Source organism: Leptosomus discolor, chromosome 12, assembly GCF_034619465.1.
Source record: "Leptosomus discolor isolate bLepDis1 chromosome 12, bLepDis1.hap2, whole genome shotgun sequence".
Lineage (NCBI taxonomy): Eukaryota > Metazoa > Chordata > Aves > Leptosomiformes > Leptosomidae > Leptosomus > Leptosomus discolor.
The window spans coordinates 12,198,340-12,219,303 of record NC_141402.1 but is presented as its reverse complement, the minus strand read 5'-3'; the positions used below and the strand labels follow the sequence as shown (position 1 = coordinate 12,219,303).

Genomic DNA, 20,964 nt, shown 5'->3' with positions numbered 1-20,964 from the left:
TCTAATCCCGAACATACCTCTTCAATGAGGGCTTTTCATGAAGAAAGCTACTGATGGTAGTTGCTGTTATGCCGTTGCTCAGTAATGTAATTTAAGGAAAACGTGTAGTACACAATCTAAGTCAACGCTACAAGCATAATAATATGAAATTGCTGCTCTTTCAGTCTTCCAGTTACAGCCTAAATTTCCATTTTTTTTCTTTGAGCGATAACATGGATATGTTTCAGAAATCGTTTTATATAGGTTTTGGATTTTAAAATGTACCTGAAAGTGGGGGCTAAGTTTGATGAATATACTGGTTTTCTTGTCCCACATGAGTATCAGGCCAACAGTAGTGTCAACCACCAGGTAGATGCCCATGGAACGGATTTGAAATGGCATTTTTCCTCCAGGTGCCCTCTGGATGACATCAGAGTGTCCGTCACTGAGTACCAGCTCGTAGTTCTAGGACAGGAAAATAGAAAGTTAGAGGTCCGTTAAAAAACTCATCTATTGGGTGCATTTTTATATATTGCCAGTGACTGTTATTGAAATAATAACCCTATTATAATCAAAATTATTCTATTCAACAACCTCATGTTAAGCAATTTCTCTTTAGAATTCCCTCCTTTGCTTTCTCTAGTGGAGACCAGAATTGTTAGCAGTGAGCAAAGAAGTAACATTTTCACTGTCTTAGACTGAATCATAGAAGTGTCCTCCATCTGGGACAGCTTGTTCCGTCCTTCTGGCACATTGGGCCTGGGGTACAACATACTAAAGAAAGTGCTTACCTCCAGGAAAACTTTAATAGACTTAGAGCAGGTGGTTCCCGTAGTGCCACATGGAATGTTCTCAGTGATGACTCTGAAGGTTCCCTGATTCATACCTTGTTGACCACAGTAGTTCTGACACAGGGGAATGATAGTCAGTGTTAACTGTGCTTCACAGTCATATGTAAAATACAAGGAACTTCAATAGTGCAAAAATCTGGGAAGGACTCTGTTACCTGGATCAGAACATATTCACAGTCTCCTTCAAAATCAAAGCGTTTGCCGTCAAAGGTGGTGTAATGCCCATCTCCATAAACAGAACAGGTTTCCAGGCAAGGTTCCTTGGAGCAGTGCCATTTTCTGTTTCTACATGTGCTACATAAGACGAGAAGCACTCCAAATGTAAAAAACAGACATGCACACGATATAGCTATATGTACATTTCTGCATGTGCATCAATCTGATTTTAAAATGTGTTAATGCTATAATGAAAAAATAAGGTTTGCTTATTCTCAGAAATACAGCATAGCTCAAGAGCGTTTGGGATTACCCAAAGGCTGTGTTACTTCTTGATGTCATGAATAGTTTGGGTTAGAAAACACTTCAAGTCTTTCACATTTCCAAATCTTGTTGAATGTGTTGAAATGCAGGGGTTGCCTGCAACAAAAAAAGCTTTCTTGACTGGAATGAATACAACAACATCCAAACCGTATTGTTCTTCTGCCCACTTGCAATTTCTGTGCTGTGTGCCATTGTAAAAAAACAGACAGAACTTGCTTTTTAGGTACTAAGTGGATCATCTTACGTAGGATTCCTTCCTGTAAATCTTGATACTGGTAGAGTGAAATGCTGTAATTCACCTAGAGCTTAAACTATTCTATTTCAGATGCTTGAAAATTATATTTTTCAATATGCTCTTACCAGTTGTTACAGCCAACTCTGATTGATTCTCCTGGACTGTAGGAATTCTCATTGTGAACACATGGACAGTCTTCTGGAGCTATACAGCCACCTTTGCCATCTAACACTTGATTATGAGGACATACACAGCCAGAGACACAGTGGGTTGTGTACTGTAAGGACCATATAGAAAACACGACTTGAAACATTTCCCTGATGGAAGAGTCCAGCTGCAGCTGGTAATTGATAAAGAGATGTAGTTTAATACGCTTTCAACTGGGTATAAAGAGTGTATACTTACACATTCCATATCTAGAGTCTGGCAGCTCTTCTGGCATCCTGCTCCTACCACATCTGTGGTGGCATTGCCACAGTCAATATAGACCATGGGAGGTATGCAGACTGAAAGAGAGAAAAGCCACGAGAAATGAAAGATCAACCATTTATTTATGTCTTTGTGTTTTCTTAATGCAGACTGAAGAAAAAAAAAAGAAAAAAAAATAAAAGACTCCTTTGTGAGATATGCGTACCTTAATGTAATGCATTTGAATAGAAAGAGAAACTGGATATTGTTTTGAAGTCATGCTAATCTGTTTTTTGTGATTATGCTTGACTTGTCATAGAAATGAATGTTTAGTTAGTTTTGTGAAACACTTCCTTTCAGAAAAAAGAAAACCAAAACCAAAAACCGAGAAAACAAAGATCTTGGTTTACTTTGTGGTTTTTTAGGCTTTTTGTACTTTTATTTTATTTAAAATGTCAATGTTCTTTTCCTCATTTTCAGTGAGATGATCAAGTATTCTTTTCCCCTAGGTAACCCAGGGGGTCATAACTTGTTACAGCCATCTGAAAGGTAAAACAGTGCTTCTTTATATTTTGGAGATATCCTGTACGTTACAGAAATCATCAGTTCATTTCTTGTTTGATTTCAGCCTTGTACAATTTGCATCAATATGACCAAAATATAGAGAACTGAAAAGAGTGAAGATGGAAAGGGAGAATTAAAGACAATCTTAAGTGATATGTTACCAGCTTTAGGTTTCTCGCCAATGCAGCTCAGCTTTCCATAGGTGCAGGTACTATTAAAAAAAAAAAAAGCAAATGGATATGTTTTTGCTTTTTCTTGTTAAGTTCTAGCTTGTTTCCTAGTGAATTTGAAATAAAGAAAAATTACTGTGTGATAAAACAGAGAAAATGTGTTCTTTATCAGAATAGTTTGTACTATTCAAAGATATTTTATATTAGAGCAAACCAAAATACAAGCACGTTCTATATAAAGACAGGTTTGCTCTGTCCATTTGCCTGCTTAAAAACTGTCTTTCAGAACAGTTCAAATTCCGCTCACAATGGGAATAATCTGTAAAGGGATTATTAAGCATCTTTCACCATGAAACAAGCGTTTTACAGTCATGGATAAGAAAAGTATGTGTGGTGGGGAGTGAGTGAGTGACTTGACTGGGTGGGAGTTTGGCTGTTAGCCACAGTATGATTTGTTGAAATCCTATAGTAGTCTAAGTACAATATTCCAAACATGGATAGCCCTAACGATTTTTAAGGATCTGTAATTTCTTTGTATTGAAATTATTAGGGAGAGAAATGCATTTGATTTGAATAGATTGCATAATGTGTATATGATTTCATGCTTGCCTACGTCCAATTTAATTATTTTGTTTACAAATGTCTTACCAGACAACACCGTTATCGTGAACAACTTCTCCAGAAGACAGAGGCGTTCCTTTGTAGTAACAAGGACAGCTAGAAGCAGGCACACATTTGCCACTTTCATCCATGTAGGTTCCACTTATGCAGGTGCAGCCATCAACTGGGACAAACTTAGTGCTGCATGTGACATCAGGCTCACTCAGAGACCGGCAGGTGGGTTGACAGGAATCGACATTGTAAGTGTACTTCAAGGATTTCGGACACAAGGTGGTGTATTTTGCTTGAGAGTAAAAAAGTGAGTTACATTTGTAGTTCATTTAAGAATCAAAGTAGGTATAAATGTGGTATTTGATGTAAAATATATATGATAAACATGGCAATGTATGTGCATGTGCTTTACTGATGTCCTCAACAGTGTTAATTTTTTTTTTGTATTGGCTAGGACAGAATTTTCACCTATAAATGTACCATGGATACAAATGTTTTGTCCAGGTTAAAAAAAAAAAAAAAAGAAAAAGGTTCAATTATATTAAGGCATAGTGTGTTTTTCCTTAATTGCTATTTTTGAATTTTTTAGCAAAGTAAATTGAGAAACACCCCACTTACTTTATTCCTGTTGCAAAGGCATTGAAGTATTGTTGCTGCTGCTTCTGAGCAAGTAATCTAACAAAGCCTCTTTTTTTTTAATTTTTCTCCCTGCTTACTACTTGTCTTTTATGGTATCCCCTTCCTCCTCAAATTCTTGGAAGTCAATGCTACACTTAAAACACAGTTTAACACAATTTACTGTGGGAATCCCTGAGAGCTGCTGTGTGAGGCCTTCTGGATGATCATCGTCAAGAGGGAAAGGGATGTAGAACTTACTGCAGGCTTTGCTCCTCCACCCAGTGAGGAGAACTCCTTTAGCAGCACAGGCCCTGACATAGCTGGAAAGGGCAGCGCACATGCAGTCCTCGCTCTTCTCACAGTTACACGTGTCGAACATGCAGTTCTGGGGACAGAGGATGACATGATCATCAGATTGTCGTGTCAAAGCTGTGATGCTCTGTACCTTTTAGAGTGTCACGTTCATTAGAGCTAAAAGTGAGGGTAATCCATATGCGTAAGTACACATTTTTCATTTGAAGCTTTCATTGAGCTCTTTAAAAAAAGATCCTTTGCAGGGAGATAGAGTAATTAGAGGTCCACAATTTTAAACTATTTTTTCTTTTTCTTGTTCTTTTTTATTTTTTCAGGTGTTGGTAGGTTTCCCAGCTACTTCCAGTTGGTAGCCACTATGCCATATATACTTAAAACAAGCAGAAGGCATTCAGTGCCACCCAACTTTTAGGGCTTAGGCTTAGGAGCTTGGGCTTGCTGAGGAGGTTCCTCTCTAAGAGGAACAAAATAAACAGGAAGTCATTTAATGTGTTGCTGTGCTGGGTAAGGTCACTATAATGTTGTCATTCCAGAAGATGTTTGTTGAATATAATCTTACAGACTTCCAATAGCAGGGAGACTTTGTAAAGTCCCCAGGCAGTCTGTTCCAGAGCTTCATCACCTTGAATTCCTGGAACATTTTTGTTCCAATCTTATCTAAATCTCTTTGCTGCTTCTTAGGCACATTTCTTGCCTTGTCCTTGGATATGCAAAAGTCTTCTGAGAGCAGCTTAGAGCAACTAAGTGCTAGTTAAGATTCTGACTAAAGCTTTCCTTGTATCTCAGGAGGGATGGCTTTTGTCCTTAGACCTGATAAGGAGCCCAGGGAGTCCAAGCTCCTAGCTTAGGCATTTAGGTTGGTAGCCAAAAATACGGGCAGCAGGAATATGCCTGTAAGTTTATCCTCCTGGGAATGGAAAGAAAGATATCTTTACAGAGGAGTAATTATTATGATGTGTAGACAAAAATGAACCCTTGGCTTGAAAAGAATTGTGAATGCATCTCCTTCCAATTGGCAAGTTATTTTCTCAGCTGTTAGTATCAGAAATTTGAGTCTTTTTCTTTTAAATGGGAAAAAGTTAAGAGCCAAGTACCTTCCGGTAAACTTCTGGATTCACTGTTGAGTGACATTCAGCAAAAGGTCCCATGGGATCAGAGAGCAGTCCACACCAGTGCTGAGCGTACTGGTCTGTGAATTGAAAACAAGATAAGAATTTCTATTGCACTTTGCTGTCTAAAGTCTTGTCTCAGTGTAACTGTACTTCCTGCGAGGAGATTGCAGGAGCTTAACTTTACAATAGAATTCAGCTCTGCATTTGCTGAAACACAAACAAGTCTTTCGCTTCCTCTATACAGAAATATGAACTCTTCATAAACTTCTTAATTCCATGAATTAAAAGCAATGTCATTGAATAAACTAAGACATCCTTAGCTGAATTTTGAAAAAGAAGGTTCACATTGTGAATTAAAAATATGCTGGCTCATCTCAGAAAACAGAAGAGTGGCTTGTGAATGCTTGAAAATGATGTATTTCATTGACTGAAATGGAGCCTGAGATCTATGAAGTTCTGCATTGTAAGTCTGGTTCTCAGTTTAACAGTGGAAGGACTACACTGACTCCAGCCTTCAGTGGGGCTATGCACACTGTTTTCCCTATATGACAATCAGTACTTTCCAGGAGTGGATCCCTGATATGCTGAACGGTTCCAGTTTCCCTTTAGTTGGCAAAGACACCTTCTTTATCCAATAAGGAATATTTTTGAAGATCCAAAATATCCTAGTTATTATTTATTAATCAAAGACTTCTAGTGTCAACTAAGGAAAATAGCGTGTGTGCAAGTGGTCTACTGTTACTTCAGCTAAATGCTTGGTGGTTGATCAGCTTGTTCCTTCTTTACATCTTAAAAGAGAAGAGAAGAGGTTACTATGTGCTGAGCTTACCATTTTGTATGCTGAGAGTACAGGGGTCCTCAAAGGTATTTTTGGCATCGGGACAATCAGCCTGAGTTTTCCAGGTATTGCCAAAGGCAGCTGAAGTACCCTCTATTATACCGCTGGTGGTTTTGAAATCATCTGTCTGCACATCATTGAAGTTCCCACAGAGACCTAAAAGGAAGCAGATGAGCTGTGAAAGTCTTCTACAGAATGACGCATACTGATGAAGACAGTTGTTATGATAAGATCACTTACCACAGGTCTGCCCTTTATGTGATGGGTCTAAGTCTATAAAAACTTGCATGAGAGGCACAAGCTGAACCTGTAGCTGAAGACCAAATGTTGTTTGCAGAACAATGAAGAAAGATGATGGTCTGAAGATGGTGACATTCGCTGGGGACATAAGAACATACGAGTTATAATTTTGTATGAGATGAGCAGTTGAAATAACTGTTCATTATATAGAGGGATTCTACAGCTGTGTTTGATACGATGCTAATTTCTGAAGGACTGAGGGAACAATGATCCATATAGGATTTCAAATCCAGCACCAAAACAGACTTTCTTTACCCTAAACAACAAATGTATAAAACCCTCCACTTTCTGTCAGGTGTTTCAAAAAAAGGGGTAGAACACACACTTCCATTGCTATTTAAAAGACCACCTTTGCTTGATGAAAATGATGTAGCATGATTTAGTGGTAGACTCCAATCTGGATGTATTCTGTCCTTTCATGATTTGCTTTTTGTTCAGGTGCTGTAGTATCTGAGAAGAACTGATGTGAGAGAAACCAAGCAAAGGGTCAGAGGGAACACAAGGAACTAAACAACTTGAGATACTGGAGTCCTGTTCCATATCAGAGTTTTTCTTTCCTCTCTTATGGCTATATTTGGATCTGGAAGTGTGCAATGATACTGTTGGCTTGACTTGAATCTCCATTTGATAAGGTATTGGTAAAATTAGACCATAATTTTGCTAAAATGTTAAGGGTTGAATAGGCAAACCCTATTACTTTAAAAATCAGAGACTATGCTCTATTGGAGTACCTTGGGTTTGCTGCAGTGTAACCAAAGAATTTGGCTTTAAATTAACCAATGTAATTACATTTTAAAGTCAATACCAATAAACATTGCAGAAGTCTTTCAGAGGAACTTACCTGCAGAGAATGGCAGCTGTGTGTAGATCGTATTCACAAATACACTGCCGGAAGGCTGGATCACAATGTTCTGTCCACAAGAAAAGGCAATGATTATCAAGCATATTTAGGAAAGGTAAAACACTTTAAAAGTATTTTCTATCTAGTGTTGCTCAGGATAAAGGAAGAAAAATTAAGGGGAGACTGTGATGATGATCTGATTCCTATACTGTTTCTTTAATCTTTATTAAGGTCGTCCATTGACTGTCAAAACAAGCAAAAGCCCAATAATAAGTAAATGACAGAAAATTACTAGAACTTGACTTCCAATGTGCCTACTTTATTCTTAATTTTCGTTTGAATAGTGTTCAAATGAGATACAACAAAAAAATCAGTGCAGATTTCCTGTCCCTGCTGGTAGGTGTCATTCGCAAACTGCTTGTCTATTAAGCTTTGAAAACATCACTGCAGAACACTAGGTATCTACATTTGCGACTTACAGTTTGTCCTCCATTTAGGCTGACAGCTATACCCTTGAGGCATGTCTCTGTGTCAGTCAGGCCACACTTGCGGATATCTCCCAGAACAGTGAATTCATTGCTGCCACAGAGCTAGAAGAAAAAAACAAAGTATATTGTTAAAAGGATTTGCTATTTTACAATGTCGTTGTGTTGAAAACGTTCACACTCGCATGACATTCGTAGTAAAGTGAGTCTTTTAAAATAATGTTTACTGCTTTTCTTCCTGCTCATACGTTCTTACATATATGTATACAGTCACCAAGTAAGCTGGCATTTGTGTGGTCTGCACAGTGGAAGCTCTCCATTACTTCTGACAGGGGCAAGTTAGACATACTAAGCTGAATGTTAAAACTGCCTAATGTTTAGGTAATACTAGTTTAATTCGCTAGAGAAGAAGGAAGTATACCTTTCTTGCCTGTTAGTAATGGTACCTGGGAGAGGAGAGAAATTGTTTCCAGTCTCTTCTGCACTGAGTAGATTATCAAAGAGCCTAGTGATATGGACATTGTTTTAACAGGTAGGAATTAAGCATTTAAATATCCTCTCGTAGGAGAAAATTAAGCTAAAATCACTATTCACTAAGCTACTGAATAAAAGCAAAATTCATTTTTTCACTTGGTTCTGATTTTCATTGCACTGTGTTCTGTGAGCTGTATTCAAAGTGTGCCTAATGGCCAGGACATTACAGGGAAACACACAGAAGCCCGTGATTCTGAACATGTCTGATCATTTTCTTGGCGTAATGAAGATTAAATTGAGGAGTGCTGAAAGGCAGAATTACAGCAGACTGGAAATTTAATGTTAAAATTGGGGGCTTTTTGGCATTTTTTTGTCCAAGTTTAGGGGGATTCTGTACATTCAGAGCCTCTGAGAATCCAATTTTACGTATTTCTGCCAAAAGAGGAGTTTAAGTCTGATCTATGCTCCGCTTGTGAATCTCATCCAAAAGTTTCATTGATTTAGTGTAATCTACTTCTAAATTGCCTTATTCTAGCTAATTTATAAATTTTTATGGTTCTCTTTCTTGATAACATTCAGTTTGAGTTTTTGAGAACAGATTTTATTTAACATGAAGTCTTTATGAAAATTATTTACACATCACTCATCCCATATAAATAAACAACAACTATACCTAGGGTTCTGAAATTGGCAAATCTGTAGTCATTATTTTAGATATAGCTACTCAGAATTCAGTCCCTACTAATCTAAAAACTCCAGTAAATCTTAGGTATTTTTCTAAGTCATCAATTTCTAATTAAGGTTTTAAAATACATATATGACTTCTTAGCCTTTTGCTTTTAAAATCTAAAGTCTTCTATGTTTGCTGGGAAAGACTGTTTGGAAGGATAATCATCTTCATCAAATAACTCCTCTCATAAATTCTGTATAATAATAATTCCATTACAAATACTGATAATCAAATAAGCCATTGAACTATATTAACTGTGACAAAAAGGACAGTACCAATGGACGTAATAAACACATTTATTGGAAAGAAGTAGTTATAAAACACTAGACAGGTAATATTTAATTAAAAAATTAATGTGAAGCATGGAGATTGTTTCATGGAAGTGAAAAACTCACTGCAATTTTTAAACAATAGTCAAAGAACACAAAACTACTACAGTATATTTGTTTAGTATAGCCCTAACAGAAAGCCTCCTGAAATCCATTTAAGGCTCCATGTTGACCCTTGAAGTTTCAGAAGGTTGATGTGGTTGCCAGTAGTTTTAATTAACCAGCGTTACATATAATAAAAACATTTTCCTTTAACATATTGATTTAGCAAGGATTGAGACTCATTTTTACCTTGGTTAGGACATAGCTACAGTCTCCGAAGAAGGAATAATATTTCTCATCAAATGTTGAAATGTGGGAGCCTCCTTCAATACTGCAAGTCCCGGGGCATGACTGGGTGATACAAGACCATTCACCTCCAATACAGGTACTAAAATGAAAAAGGCATTCAGTAACCTTGGGTAATGCAAGTGTAAATGAAATAAGAGACAGTAAGGGCAGTTGATGCCTTAATTTTTCTCTTGAAGCACTGATCATACTATCAAAGAAACCCACATTGCTTTGAAGTCTCGGAATAATTATGAGGCAGGCACATTTATATTAGCAATAATTTTTTAATATATTGCTGTTCATTTCCAGTCTTTGGGCAGAATTTGGTCAAGGTGAACCTGGCATCCATTCTGCTGCATATGAAGGATCGCCTATCATCTCCATGAGCGTGGCTCAAGCTTAAAACATGTTAAGTATTTTTTGGAAAATAACATGCATGTTTGTGATTCTTGTAATCGTAGATAGATAGTTGCATTTGCGTACTTATGCAATAATGCTTCATTATTTATAACAATATTGAAAAAACACCTATCATGTCTGTCAAACATGCCTCTCAAATGTAATCTGTTGCCCTGTCTAACGCAACATGTCTCTAAAAGTCATCCTCCATAGTATTTACATGAGCATCCTAGTATTACGCTGTAGTGCTGCGAAGGACATAACACAGTAATTCACATTTTTGAACACCTCCAGTATTTGAATTTGATTGTCTCCTTTGATTGATTTGTCTTGAAACCTATATCTAAACTCAATTTTTTGCTTACAAGTGTGAGGAGAACAGAGAGATTTATGTATCTAAAAATGTGTGATCAAGGAACTTCAGTTGATAATTAGTTCCTTGTTTCTTTTTAAGGGAAGATTAGTGATGTTTTCCTGTCTTCAAAATGTTCAGGTAATGCACCTGAAAAAAGAAGTATGAGAAAGAGAGTATGTTACCATGATCTGCATTTAGATGAGAAGGAGGCACCAGGAGCATAAGTTTCACCTTCATAGGTACAGTGACATTCTGTACGGGGAACGCAGCCAGCACCATTAATGTCATCAAATACCATTCCTAGGGAAAGAAATGGTCTGTTACTCATTCTGTGCACTGCAGAATCTGTTTTTATGCACATATATGGCAGATGCCTGAAATGTTCCATTTCTTCTGTGTTACTCAGAAAATGAATAGAAAGTACTTTAAAATAATAGGATGCCAGCTATATAGGGATTGAAGGGCTATATTGCATTGAAACTTATCTATAATCTTAGGGTGATCAAAAGAGACCTCTAGGGAAATACCTTTCTGTTATAGACTTTATTAGAATGGAATTAGGATTAAAATTACTAGATGATGAGGTGGAATAGATGAACTATTTGTAAGACTGCCGAGGGACGTATTTGTACAGTGAATATTTTTACACCCAAAGGCAGAAGATTATCTAAGAAAAGTCAATGCTATTATACAAACAAGTGATGGTGAGTTCTGTGAGACATCAAGGAGGATGGGCAAAAGAGCTGCAAGGGGTGAAGATCATGCAGTCACTCACAACAGCAACAATCCTCAACCCCAGAGGTAAGCATACCCAAAGAGAACACATTTGCATTCTTTTGCGTTGTACTGATACTCAATTCTCATGCATAGTTCTCTGAAGTGCCAGATTTCACACACTGCCTAGTGCTCTCTCAGCTCCTTGTAGTTTAGACACACAGCACTGGACAGGAAGGGTTTGGTAATTTGGGGAACCAGATGCAACTTTGTTAACACCAGGAGTTATTGCGGGCAAAGTGTGATTAAACATTACATATTTGCTGTAAACCAAATAGGGATGCTGAGAATAGAAGACTTCCCCTTACTGTTAGGAGCGAAGTATCTTATTCACAGTTCAGTCATTATGTACGTCTCCGGCACATTTGTTGTTAAAAGGGCACTTTTAATAATCTGAATAGAAGTGATGCATGTGTATCAAGGAAGAAATGTAGTTATTACTTTAATGATAATAACAGGGATGACGTGATGAGAATGATACAGAGTAGGAAAGTTGATAAATGTGTACAGGTAAGTGTTCTAGCACTTCTGGCTATGAGAAAAAGGCAGGAAATAAGCTTGCCTGGAGGACAGACGCAGCCATCTGTACAATGATCTTCACAAAGTGCGGATCGTTCCGGGTTGCTGCATGTGTCAGAGCAGGGGGAGCCACACTCCTGGTATTGCATGTTGAAAGGACATGATTTGGCTGAAAGTAGAAAAAGTATTATAATGCTGATTTTTCCCTTGAAATGTTGAGAAAGCAGTATTTGCAATTTAGGATGTTTTCTGTCAAGATACAATGGGGAATCCAAGTGGAGGCTGCAACATTTAGACTTTCTGATATATATATAAACTCTCAGTAATGCAAAACCCTCTAAGCGTCCATATTCCCAAAGTCTTGAGTATGCTCAGGTTAAAACTGATTTTGTGAAAATTACATGCACTTTTAAATGTCTATCTTCTTCGGGAAAAAAATTTCACATATTTGAAGTTTACTAGATGTATGTAGTAACACAGGTGAAAGTCCCTTCCTGAGATACTTACGACACAGTTCTGAGGTCCTCCAGTTCAGAGGCTGTCCACCTGCATGAGCGCACTGCCGGGAGTATTCAGCAAAGGTGTTGCACATGCAGAAGTCAGCCATAGAGCTATCACAGTGGCATAGGTCTTGTATGCAAGTTTCAATGTAGTCCTGAGCATTCACAAGTGCATTACAGCTTGTAAATGCTCTGCTGGTTAATACTGTCTCACAGATAGAAGTCTAGGAAGGAAAATAGAGGAGGTAAAACAAGTCTTTAGAAAATATGAAACTAATTATTTAAGGCATGTAGCAGAACAAATCAAAGGTCCATCTGGTCCAGAAGTGTGTCCAACAGTAACCATAAGCAGATGTTTAGGGAAAAGTATAACAACAGGGCAAGTACACGTGGAACTCTTTTATTGACTCCTGAGTATATTGAGTTACTTTAAGCTGACTTCCCAAGCATTATACAGTTTCTTTGTGTTGGGACATCCTCAGTGAATTTCTCTTTCATGAAAATATCTGGCCTTCTCTTGGAAGGGGAATGCAACTTTTTAGCATTTGCTTTAGCAAAGAATAAAAAATTAAATTTAGAAAAAATGTCTTTCCAAACCTACGGTTGAGTCATATTTGTGCTATATTTTTTCTGATCCTAACAAATTTTCTCCAAAGACAGGGAGAATGTATTTTGCACTGAGAAAACAAATTTTGAGAGACAGGTTCTTACAAATTCAGCTGAGCAGTTTGTCAGAACAGCAGGAGGAAGAGGATCATCACACTGCTCTGTGGGTCCATCCATCTTCTGCTTATTCCCAAACAGTGTGGGAGAGAGTTCTGTGTCTGTAAAAAGCAGTCCAAATATTAGAATAATATTTACTGGTTTACTGGCTTTTGCATGGAGCTATTTTCTTCATCACATGGACAGTGATTACCAAATAATATTGCTATAATATGAAAGGCAAAAGGACATGAAGAAAGTTTACAAGGAACTGGATCCTAACTATTGAAAACAAGTACGAAGTTGCATGCGGCAGGTCTTAAAAGATCTAACTGATGGAAGCAGCCTCATGCATCTCAAAGCCCTGACTCTATACATAACTGACATCATAGAAATACATCAAGAAGTATCACTAGTTTTGCAGTTAATATGACCCACAACCTATGTTACAGTATACTGCTAAAAGAAAGAAAAACAAAGCACCATTGTGCACATGTTTTTTGTTACTTACTCTCTGACATAAATTCATTGTACTTTGGAATTCCATTGAAGTCCCCACAAAGTCCGCAAGTTTGATTGGCATATTTCTTATCTAGTTCCACCTAAAAGAAATAAGGAAAGAGAGCTTAGGTTCATAGTAATGTTGGCATTGGTGGTCAGGAACACAGCCTACATAAATGTTGCTTATGTGCTCAACATTTGACATATGTATGTTGTGCAGACTGTGTCGTGGGGTGATAAGGTAGGCACCATTGGGAAGGTCAGTGACTACCAAGAAAATCTTGGTCTTATTCTAGCCCTGGGGCTGTGGACATCAGTGCATTGCTGTGTCTGGAATCTGAGGAGTACTTCACTGTGAGGTAGGAGCGTTACAGTTGGAGGTCTATTAATCCTGAGCTGAGCTTGGTGGGGAAAAATAAAAGGGAATTGGGAGAAGACTGGAAGACAGAACAATACACTAAAAATGGACACAAATCCAAAAGTAGCTAATGCCTGCCTGGCTAGTTAAGACTGCAAATATATAAACAGACTATTTTCAAAATAAAGGCTATTTTCTGCCATGTTTGGATGTTTTCTTACCAGGAGGGCATCCTCTTCATTCCAAAGGAAGGTCAGTCCTAACTTGGCAGAAATTCTCAAACAGTCATTACTTTTCTCTATCAAGACTCCCATATGGCTGTAGGGCATCTGAACCCTGGGGAAAGATCACTGTAATTCAGTAAGGATAGGGACAGAATATCCATTGAATATCCTCACTGGCATCCTTCCTCATTCTCTCTGTGAAACTTCAACATGCGTAGGTAAGGAAATTAGTCAGAGCAGTAACTAAATACAGACCACACAAGTTTCTAACATTTTGCTGTTTCTTCTGCAATTGCTTCTCATTGTGCAAATAGGTCAGCCTTGCTTTCCTTTTGTCTATCTCTGCTAATGGTGTTTTGCTAGGTAAAACGTTGGCATGCATCTTTGGTTGTATTGTTCAAAAAAGTGCTGGGAGGTTCTACTTTGCAGGCAGTATGCTTCAGGATATTGCTATTTACTGCTTAAACCCCTCGATAATAAAGGGATAGACTCTAGGCTTTCTCTAACATGAGTGCCACTCACAAAGGTGTACCCAAGATAACCTTTAGACTAACTTGCTGTACATAGCTGTTATAACACACAACTCACTGTAGGACAGGTGCCCAAATATTTACCCAGCCTTTTGGACAGGTTTCACACCCTGTACCAAAGTCAGTGCTACCATTGCTACAAAGATAGCAAGTTTCCACACTAGGCCATTTTAAATGAGCACAGGTACAAGCTTCAGTCACTGCTTAACTGCATACTGTTCAGTGCAAGGACAAAAGCCATCAAAAATTCTTATCAAGGATCCTGTTCTGGTAAAATTAATGGAAAGTAGAAACTTACAGGGTGTAAAAACCTAATGTTTTGACTGAATCCAGTTTATAGACTCAATTGTATATACAGATGCATAACTGTAGCAGTGGGGCAGCATCTAGGATATAGCTCATCTGAACGAAATGGATACAGGGATGCTCTGCAGAAGTGACATTTAGCTCACTGTCAGGCCCTCCTGTTTTTGGTGATACTTCAGGAGGGACCTGAGCCCTCCAGCTGTTTGGGAGCAGTGTGAGATCAGATGAGGGAAAGGGATGCTTGCTCAAAGAGCCCACTCAGAGCAAGAGCAGTGATGACAGTTTAAAGTTATGAACATACGGTTTTCTATCAACCAGGACAGAGCCGCGGGTCAGTTCAATCAATGCTCCTTCCAGCTTCATGATGACGTGTTTAATCGTGGTAGCATTTTGCCCTGTTGTACGCCTAATCTGGATGTTGAAGTCCTCATAGGGAGATTTGCAGTTGGATGCAAAGACATAATTGCAGACCCCAGGGAAGTAAAAGATGTCTCCGTCAAAGGTCTTAAAGTGGAAGTTACCCCACGTGCTGCACACACGGCCATTGTGAGAGGGGTTTCCAGCTGTGGATTCAAAACAAGCAGTAAGAATTTTCTGCGATTTGATGTAGATACCCTCCCTTTAGTTGCTTTTCCCCTTTTGTTTCTCTTCTTGTCAAGCTATTTGTTTATCGATCTGTTATTTATTTACTTCAGTTAGCTTTTGTGTTTAATCTGTTTTGCATAGGGATATATGGCCTAAGATCTGAAGAGACTTCCCAGATCGCTATGTCCAATGATCTGGTTCTGCTGACAGACATATTCTATAAATCCTTTCCTAAATATATGAAGTTCTAAAGTTTCACCATAAAACCAGTTTAAAGTCAGTTTAAAACTAACTGGTACTCTTACTAGGGAAGTCCACTCATAGACACAGCCTTTGAATGGCTGGAAGCCTTTTGCTAGCATTTTCCAAAACGTATTCCTGTCTCTTGTATGCCTGGTTGTTCTCGTGCCAGTATTACACTCCACCTTGAAGGTGTTCCACCTCCCTGGTCTTCTCCACACCTGTTACAGAAATCATTTATCTCTTTTCAGTCTTCAATTCCTTTGTGCTTTGTGCAGATTAGTATTTCCCTCTCTTTACTGGAAATATTGTACATGATTTATCCAAGTACTCTTTACGTATATATGAAAAATATAAATTTAAAAAAAAAATTTTACAGCTGCATTATCTTAACAAAATGCAGGCTGAGTACTGGAGTTGTATTTAGATTAACCTTGTTACCTGATGAACTGGAATTTTCTTGTTCATTTTTTATTTTATGATGCTAAAGGATCGTACTCAATTTAGTAATCTTTTCAGTCGTTCCATGCTCTGCCCGTGTGGTCAACAAGAACACAGATATCTGAGCCGTGACACTTGTTTAACTTACGTTTTACTTTCAGTGCGCTTTTCAAAGGTGCAATGATGTTTACTTCTTGGAATTTCGAAGGTAGTACAAATTCTAAGGGGGGGAAAAAACGATCAGGTTTAATCTTATTAGAAGTTCTAAAGGATGGATAGAGATTGCTTAGCCTCTTCAGTGATTAACATTTCCTACTACTAGTCACACTCTAGGGGGAAGTTTCCACAAGGTTTTATTGGTGGTTTTTACACAGTGCTTTTTGTTCTGTCTTTCTGTGTATTTCACCAACAGCCAAATCCCAAAGGCCGTGCTCTTTGGCTGTAGTGTTTTCTTCCATTAGTTGTTCAATACTCCCATCTGATGCTGGCCCTGATGTTCTGAACTCAAAAGTAGCAATCTGATCCTTAGAGCACAGTGTTGCAGTAGTGATGCAGAAAAAACAGTGCTAATATCTATGTCTGAACCTTTGCCTCCCAGTAGACTTAGAAGCAGAAGGTTACTGAAGAGTATTAAAGCCAAGGATGAGAAACAGGAGCTAGTTTTTTTTTTTTCTGAAACACATCTTTCTTTGTGCTGAGATATGCACTTTTGCACAACCAATTCTGAGCAGATTTTTTTCAAAAGACTTTAAATTCTGTGAACCTTTAATCATGTGTTTTTCATGCAAAGACTTCTATTGGTAGGATCCAGCCCTACGTTTTCCATGTCCAAATCCAATGTTTTCTCTTTGGATCGAGCAATGAAAGGGATAGAATACTTAGAGAACCTGCAATGTCATTTTCTTAACATGAGAGTCTGAGGAATTGATTCAGTTTCTCCCTTCAAAATCAAATTTGTAGAATTCGATTACTTCCAAACTGTAGATTGTGCAATATAAGCCATTGACTTCTGCATTTAGACCAAAAAATATCACTAAGACAAATATGCGTTTTAGAAAGACAATTTCATTTAGTCTTGATGTAAGGATTTTAAGGGAAAGCACACATACTCTCTTCCTTGGCAATCTGTTCCAATAATTAAATGCACTCACTATTATTAAATAATTTGTGGTACACTTCCAGTTTGGATTTATCATTATTGTCATTGCCAGCTAGTGACCTCACAAACTGCAGATTGCAGGGCAGGCTTAATGATTAATTGTTTCAGCCTGTCATCAGCAATATACCAGTCAGCACTGTGTCCTTCCACCCTTATTTTTCTCTGTACAGTAACGGTGTTTGCTTTGTACAGTTGTGTCATGCATGGTCTTGTAGTGCTTAATTATTCTAATGCTTAAGGTGGTTACAAGTTTCTTGTTCTCTCGTGAGTGATGCAGTCATCTTGACACAGCATAAAAAAATGTATCTTTTATTACCTACTATCAAGTACCTTGGTGATATGTATGTATACACACACCTCTTCTGAAAACACACTTTTAGATAGAAGGTATGTGCCTTTCATGAAGTTAAAGATTAGATAACTGTATCATATCGGTAGACCAGATCCACTGGGCCAGATCTCAGAGGAAGTTCTCCAGTTTAGAGCACTCAGAGATTGTCTGGGAATTAGATAGAATTAGATATACTGTACAGAGGATTTCCCTATTTCTCTCTCCTTTTTTTTTTTTGGGGGGGGGGGGGGGGGAGGGGAGGAGGGGATGGGGGTTTGGGTGCATAGGAGAAGGGAAAGTATGTTCTAGCTAGAAATAAGAAGATTCTAGTAGCCTTATTATTTATCAGTTAGATTTGGGATAAAATCTTAGAAATAGATCAACATAAAAGTACTTACCTTTTTGTCGCTGCAGGATGGGTTGATTAACATAGTTTGTTTTTGTTTGTTGTTCACCAGCCTGGGCTTGAACTGCATCAAGAAGAGTGGATGAGGAAAATGTGTTAATGTCTAATTTTCTTGAGTTCCCTCATCATTTCTCCGTTATATCTGTTTAAGCATGCAGCAGTCCATATATCAAAAATCAGCAAAGCTATGTTCATGTACAGGAGGTCAGATTTGCATCAGGACCTGTGCTACATGCAACCGTGATGGCCATATAGCAACTCCTTCAGCTTTTTTTTTTTTCCTAATAAATTACTTCAGAGAAGCCATCAAAAACATGCCTGTGATAATCTGAGCAGATCCTTATTCTGTTACTGTCACAGTACCCCTGGATGCCCTTGTAAGCTTTTCAGATAAAGGACTTAATTTTCTTAGTTTTTATGATCACTATGTGCTTTAAGCATCAGTAAAACCCTTTGTCTAGCCAAGGGGCTTTTAAAATAGGTCCCTTTTGTACATGAAGAAATTTTAGAGTTAGAGAACTGATCTCTGTCCTCTCTTACCGAAAGCCAAAGTTACTCGGTATTTTGCTTTCAAGTACTTTTGTAATAAGCCACACAGAAAGAAATAGGTCTTTCCAATAGATACGTTTGTGACTGTTGATTTTGCCTCACAGCAAAACTTTTTGTTTCCAGCAAAGAAACCATTTTTCATTCCATTCCACTGCAGCATCAGAATAGGAATACACACAAAATCTGTAGGGGCCAGAGTGGCTTTTAATGCACCACTTACTTAGTGAGAGTTCATCAGAGGGCAGGTTGCAGAGGAGGCTGTGCTGGCCAGAGAAACCCAAAAAGAGGCTCGCCCTCTGCTGCATGCCACCATGAGGGCAGCCTGTGGGCAGCACCGCTGGAGGGGCTAGTGCTGGAATCAGAGCTGCAGGGACCTCCCTAAGTCCTTTCCTCATTGCACCAGCTGGGGATCTGCAGATGGGGATCTGTGCCCATTTTTAAGTATAAACCAAAATGCTTCTGGGCTCCTCTTCTCCTCTGCCTAGCTTCAGAGAGCTTTTTGCTTCTGTCTCCATGCGCTGTATGGCTCCAACACTCTGCCTCATGCCGTATGCACGGCAGGTTCCTGTTTCCGTTGCACAGTGTGGTAATGCTACAGCTAGTCTTTCGATGGGCTATTCTTTGACGCTATTGCTTTTTAACGTAAGTTAGTGTGTAATTACCTGGGAGTAGGAAAAAGTAAAACAATACAATAGGATCTGTGTCTGAGATCAAAATGCTCTAAAAACTAGCGTTGTTGTTACCTTAAACTTTAAGGGAAATTAACAGGTGAAGTATACAATAAAAAAATTGCCACTCATCTGTGAGTATTAAGCACCCTCTTAGAATATTTAAGACAACTCCATTTTATTCACCCCATCAAAAACCAGCCCTGTGCTCTAAGCTTTTATGCAACCTCACGTGCAAGAATAGATGAACTTTTAAAATCTGTTGTCCAATGTTTTTCAAGCAAAATCCCTCCTTTTTTCAATACTGTATCATCAGCTGATAAAAGAAACAAAATCTTTAATAATGAATGCAGACAGACTCCACTGATTTATTCCTTCCTAAAGCCACTTCTGCACTTCTGTGCATTTAGAAATGCTGTACCATCTTAAGTAGACATCAAAAGCTAAACGCAAATCTTGAGACATTTTGGTACAAATGTGAGTTCTGAGTGAGTTCCATTGAATTCAGTGGAGCTATTCCAGTTTTCAACTGGAGAAGATAGGATGAGAGCATGGACTATTACAACATAAATTTTCAAGACAGTTAATTTCCTCTTAGGAAGGAAAGTATTTGTAATAGAAAAGAGAATCTTGCATAAAGGTAACAGGTTCATTAGCTTTACAAAGCCAAGAAAAAAATGTTTCAAACTCCAAAGCAAGTTATAAATTCTTTAGAACAGTAAAAACGCCAAGCAAGTGAATCTTCCTACCTTTGATCTTTATGAAGACAAGAGCTAGTATTGATATCCATAGTGGTATTCGCATCCCACCACCTGTGCCCATCTTCTGGAAGTCCGGTAGAAGCTACCGAACAACCTGCCTCTGAGGAAATACCTGTCTGCTCCTGAGTCTTATATAGTGAGAGAGTAGGTTTTGGCTCAGTTCCCAGATTGTTTCACAAGGTTCTTAAAAGGTGGGGCTTCAGACATTTTCGTTTTCCTTTGCAGGTGCACAGGTAGATAGAGGATGCTCTGACTTTCCTTCAGGTATTTACACTTTAGGAGGAGTCTTCTTTGTACAGGTCTTTTTGATGAAATGTCAAGAAGTAAGCAGGAAGAATTTTTGCTTAGGCTTAGTCTTCCCAAATTGTTATATATTATGGGATAAATACAGTTTAAGGGACTTCTGAGTGACTTTTGAGCAGGAGGTTGGAATGAATTACTTCACTTTTTTTATTTTCCTCCTTATGGTAAATGATGGCCACTTGACTTATCAAAAAACCCCAGAAAATTCTGTCTGACACTGATTTTTTTTTTTTTAGTGAGTTTGCACCTGCCTATGTAGCTACTTTGCCTGTGAAAATGGAGAGAAATCAAGTGCCATCTAAGGTCTGCATTTATCCACAGGCTAGGCACAACACAGGACTATGCAGTGAAAATCCTTCAGCACTGGAGCTTTCCTTGAGGGATTCTTTTTCTCACATAGGCAGGTTTAGTGAATCCGTCAGCTTTTCTCTACTGACTAAACATGATTTCACCATAACAAATTAGACTGATTCTACCTACAACAAAAAAATACAGATTTTCTTGGTGATTGCTGTTCCCAGAGACACAAAAAGACTGATTTGCAAGAATGTCCTCTGGCGTGTTCCTTATCTTAGGAACAATGAAAGTGTGAACGATGTTTTGTGAATATATTAATATATTTATTTACAGTTGTATTACTTTGGTGAATTAACCTTTTCTAGTGTTTTAGCCTGGGGTGTAGAGA

The 20,964-nt window shown here is 38.2% G+C and overlaps 1 protein-coding gene across 1 annotated transcript in view; it reads right to left on the bottom strand.

The window, feature by feature from the left end:
* MUC5AC (mucin 5AC, oligomeric mucus/gel-forming) overlaps positions 1 to 20,037 on the bottom strand; it is a 48,435-nt gene extending 28,398 nt beyond the window's left edge. The window contains exons 1-23 of the mRNA XM_086472003.1: positions 19,965 to 20,037; positions 16,251 to 16,322; positions 15,138 to 15,399; positions 13,998 to 14,112; positions 13,429 to 13,519; positions 12,927 to 13,039; positions 12,223 to 12,439; positions 11,759 to 11,884; positions 10,605 to 10,722; positions 9,630 to 9,768; positions 7,800 to 7,910; positions 7,321 to 7,390; positions 6,420 to 6,557; positions 6,171 to 6,335; positions 5,324 to 5,418; positions 4,176 to 4,302; positions 3,336 to 3,591; positions 2,679 to 2,728; positions 1,951 to 2,051; positions 1,671 to 1,822; positions 986 to 1,124; positions 771 to 884; positions 265 to 444 (exon numbers count right to left, since the gene is read on the bottom strand). Of these exons, the coding sequence (XP_086328129.1) occupies positions 265 to 444; positions 771 to 884; positions 986 to 1,124; positions 1,671 to 1,822; positions 1,951 to 2,051; positions 2,679 to 2,728; positions 3,336 to 3,591; positions 4,176 to 4,302; positions 5,324 to 5,418; positions 6,171 to 6,335; positions 6,420 to 6,557; positions 7,321 to 7,390; positions 7,800 to 7,910; positions 9,630 to 9,768; positions 10,605 to 10,722; positions 11,759 to 11,884; positions 12,223 to 12,439; positions 12,927 to 13,039; positions 13,429 to 13,519; positions 13,998 to 14,112; positions 15,138 to 15,399; positions 16,251 to 16,322; positions 19,965 to 20,037 (3,024 nt within the window). The remainder of the gene's footprint in view (positions 1 to 264; positions 445 to 770; positions 885 to 985; positions 1,125 to 1,670; positions 1,823 to 1,950; positions 2,052 to 2,678; positions 2,729 to 3,335; positions 3,592 to 4,175; positions 4,303 to 5,323; positions 5,419 to 6,170; positions 6,336 to 6,419; positions 6,558 to 7,320; positions 7,391 to 7,799; positions 7,911 to 9,629; positions 9,769 to 10,604; positions 10,723 to 11,758; positions 11,885 to 12,222; positions 12,440 to 12,926; positions 13,040 to 13,428; positions 13,520 to 13,997; positions 14,113 to 15,137; positions 15,400 to 16,250; positions 16,323 to 19,964) is intronic.
* Positions 20,038 to 20,964: the final 927 nt, after the last annotated feature.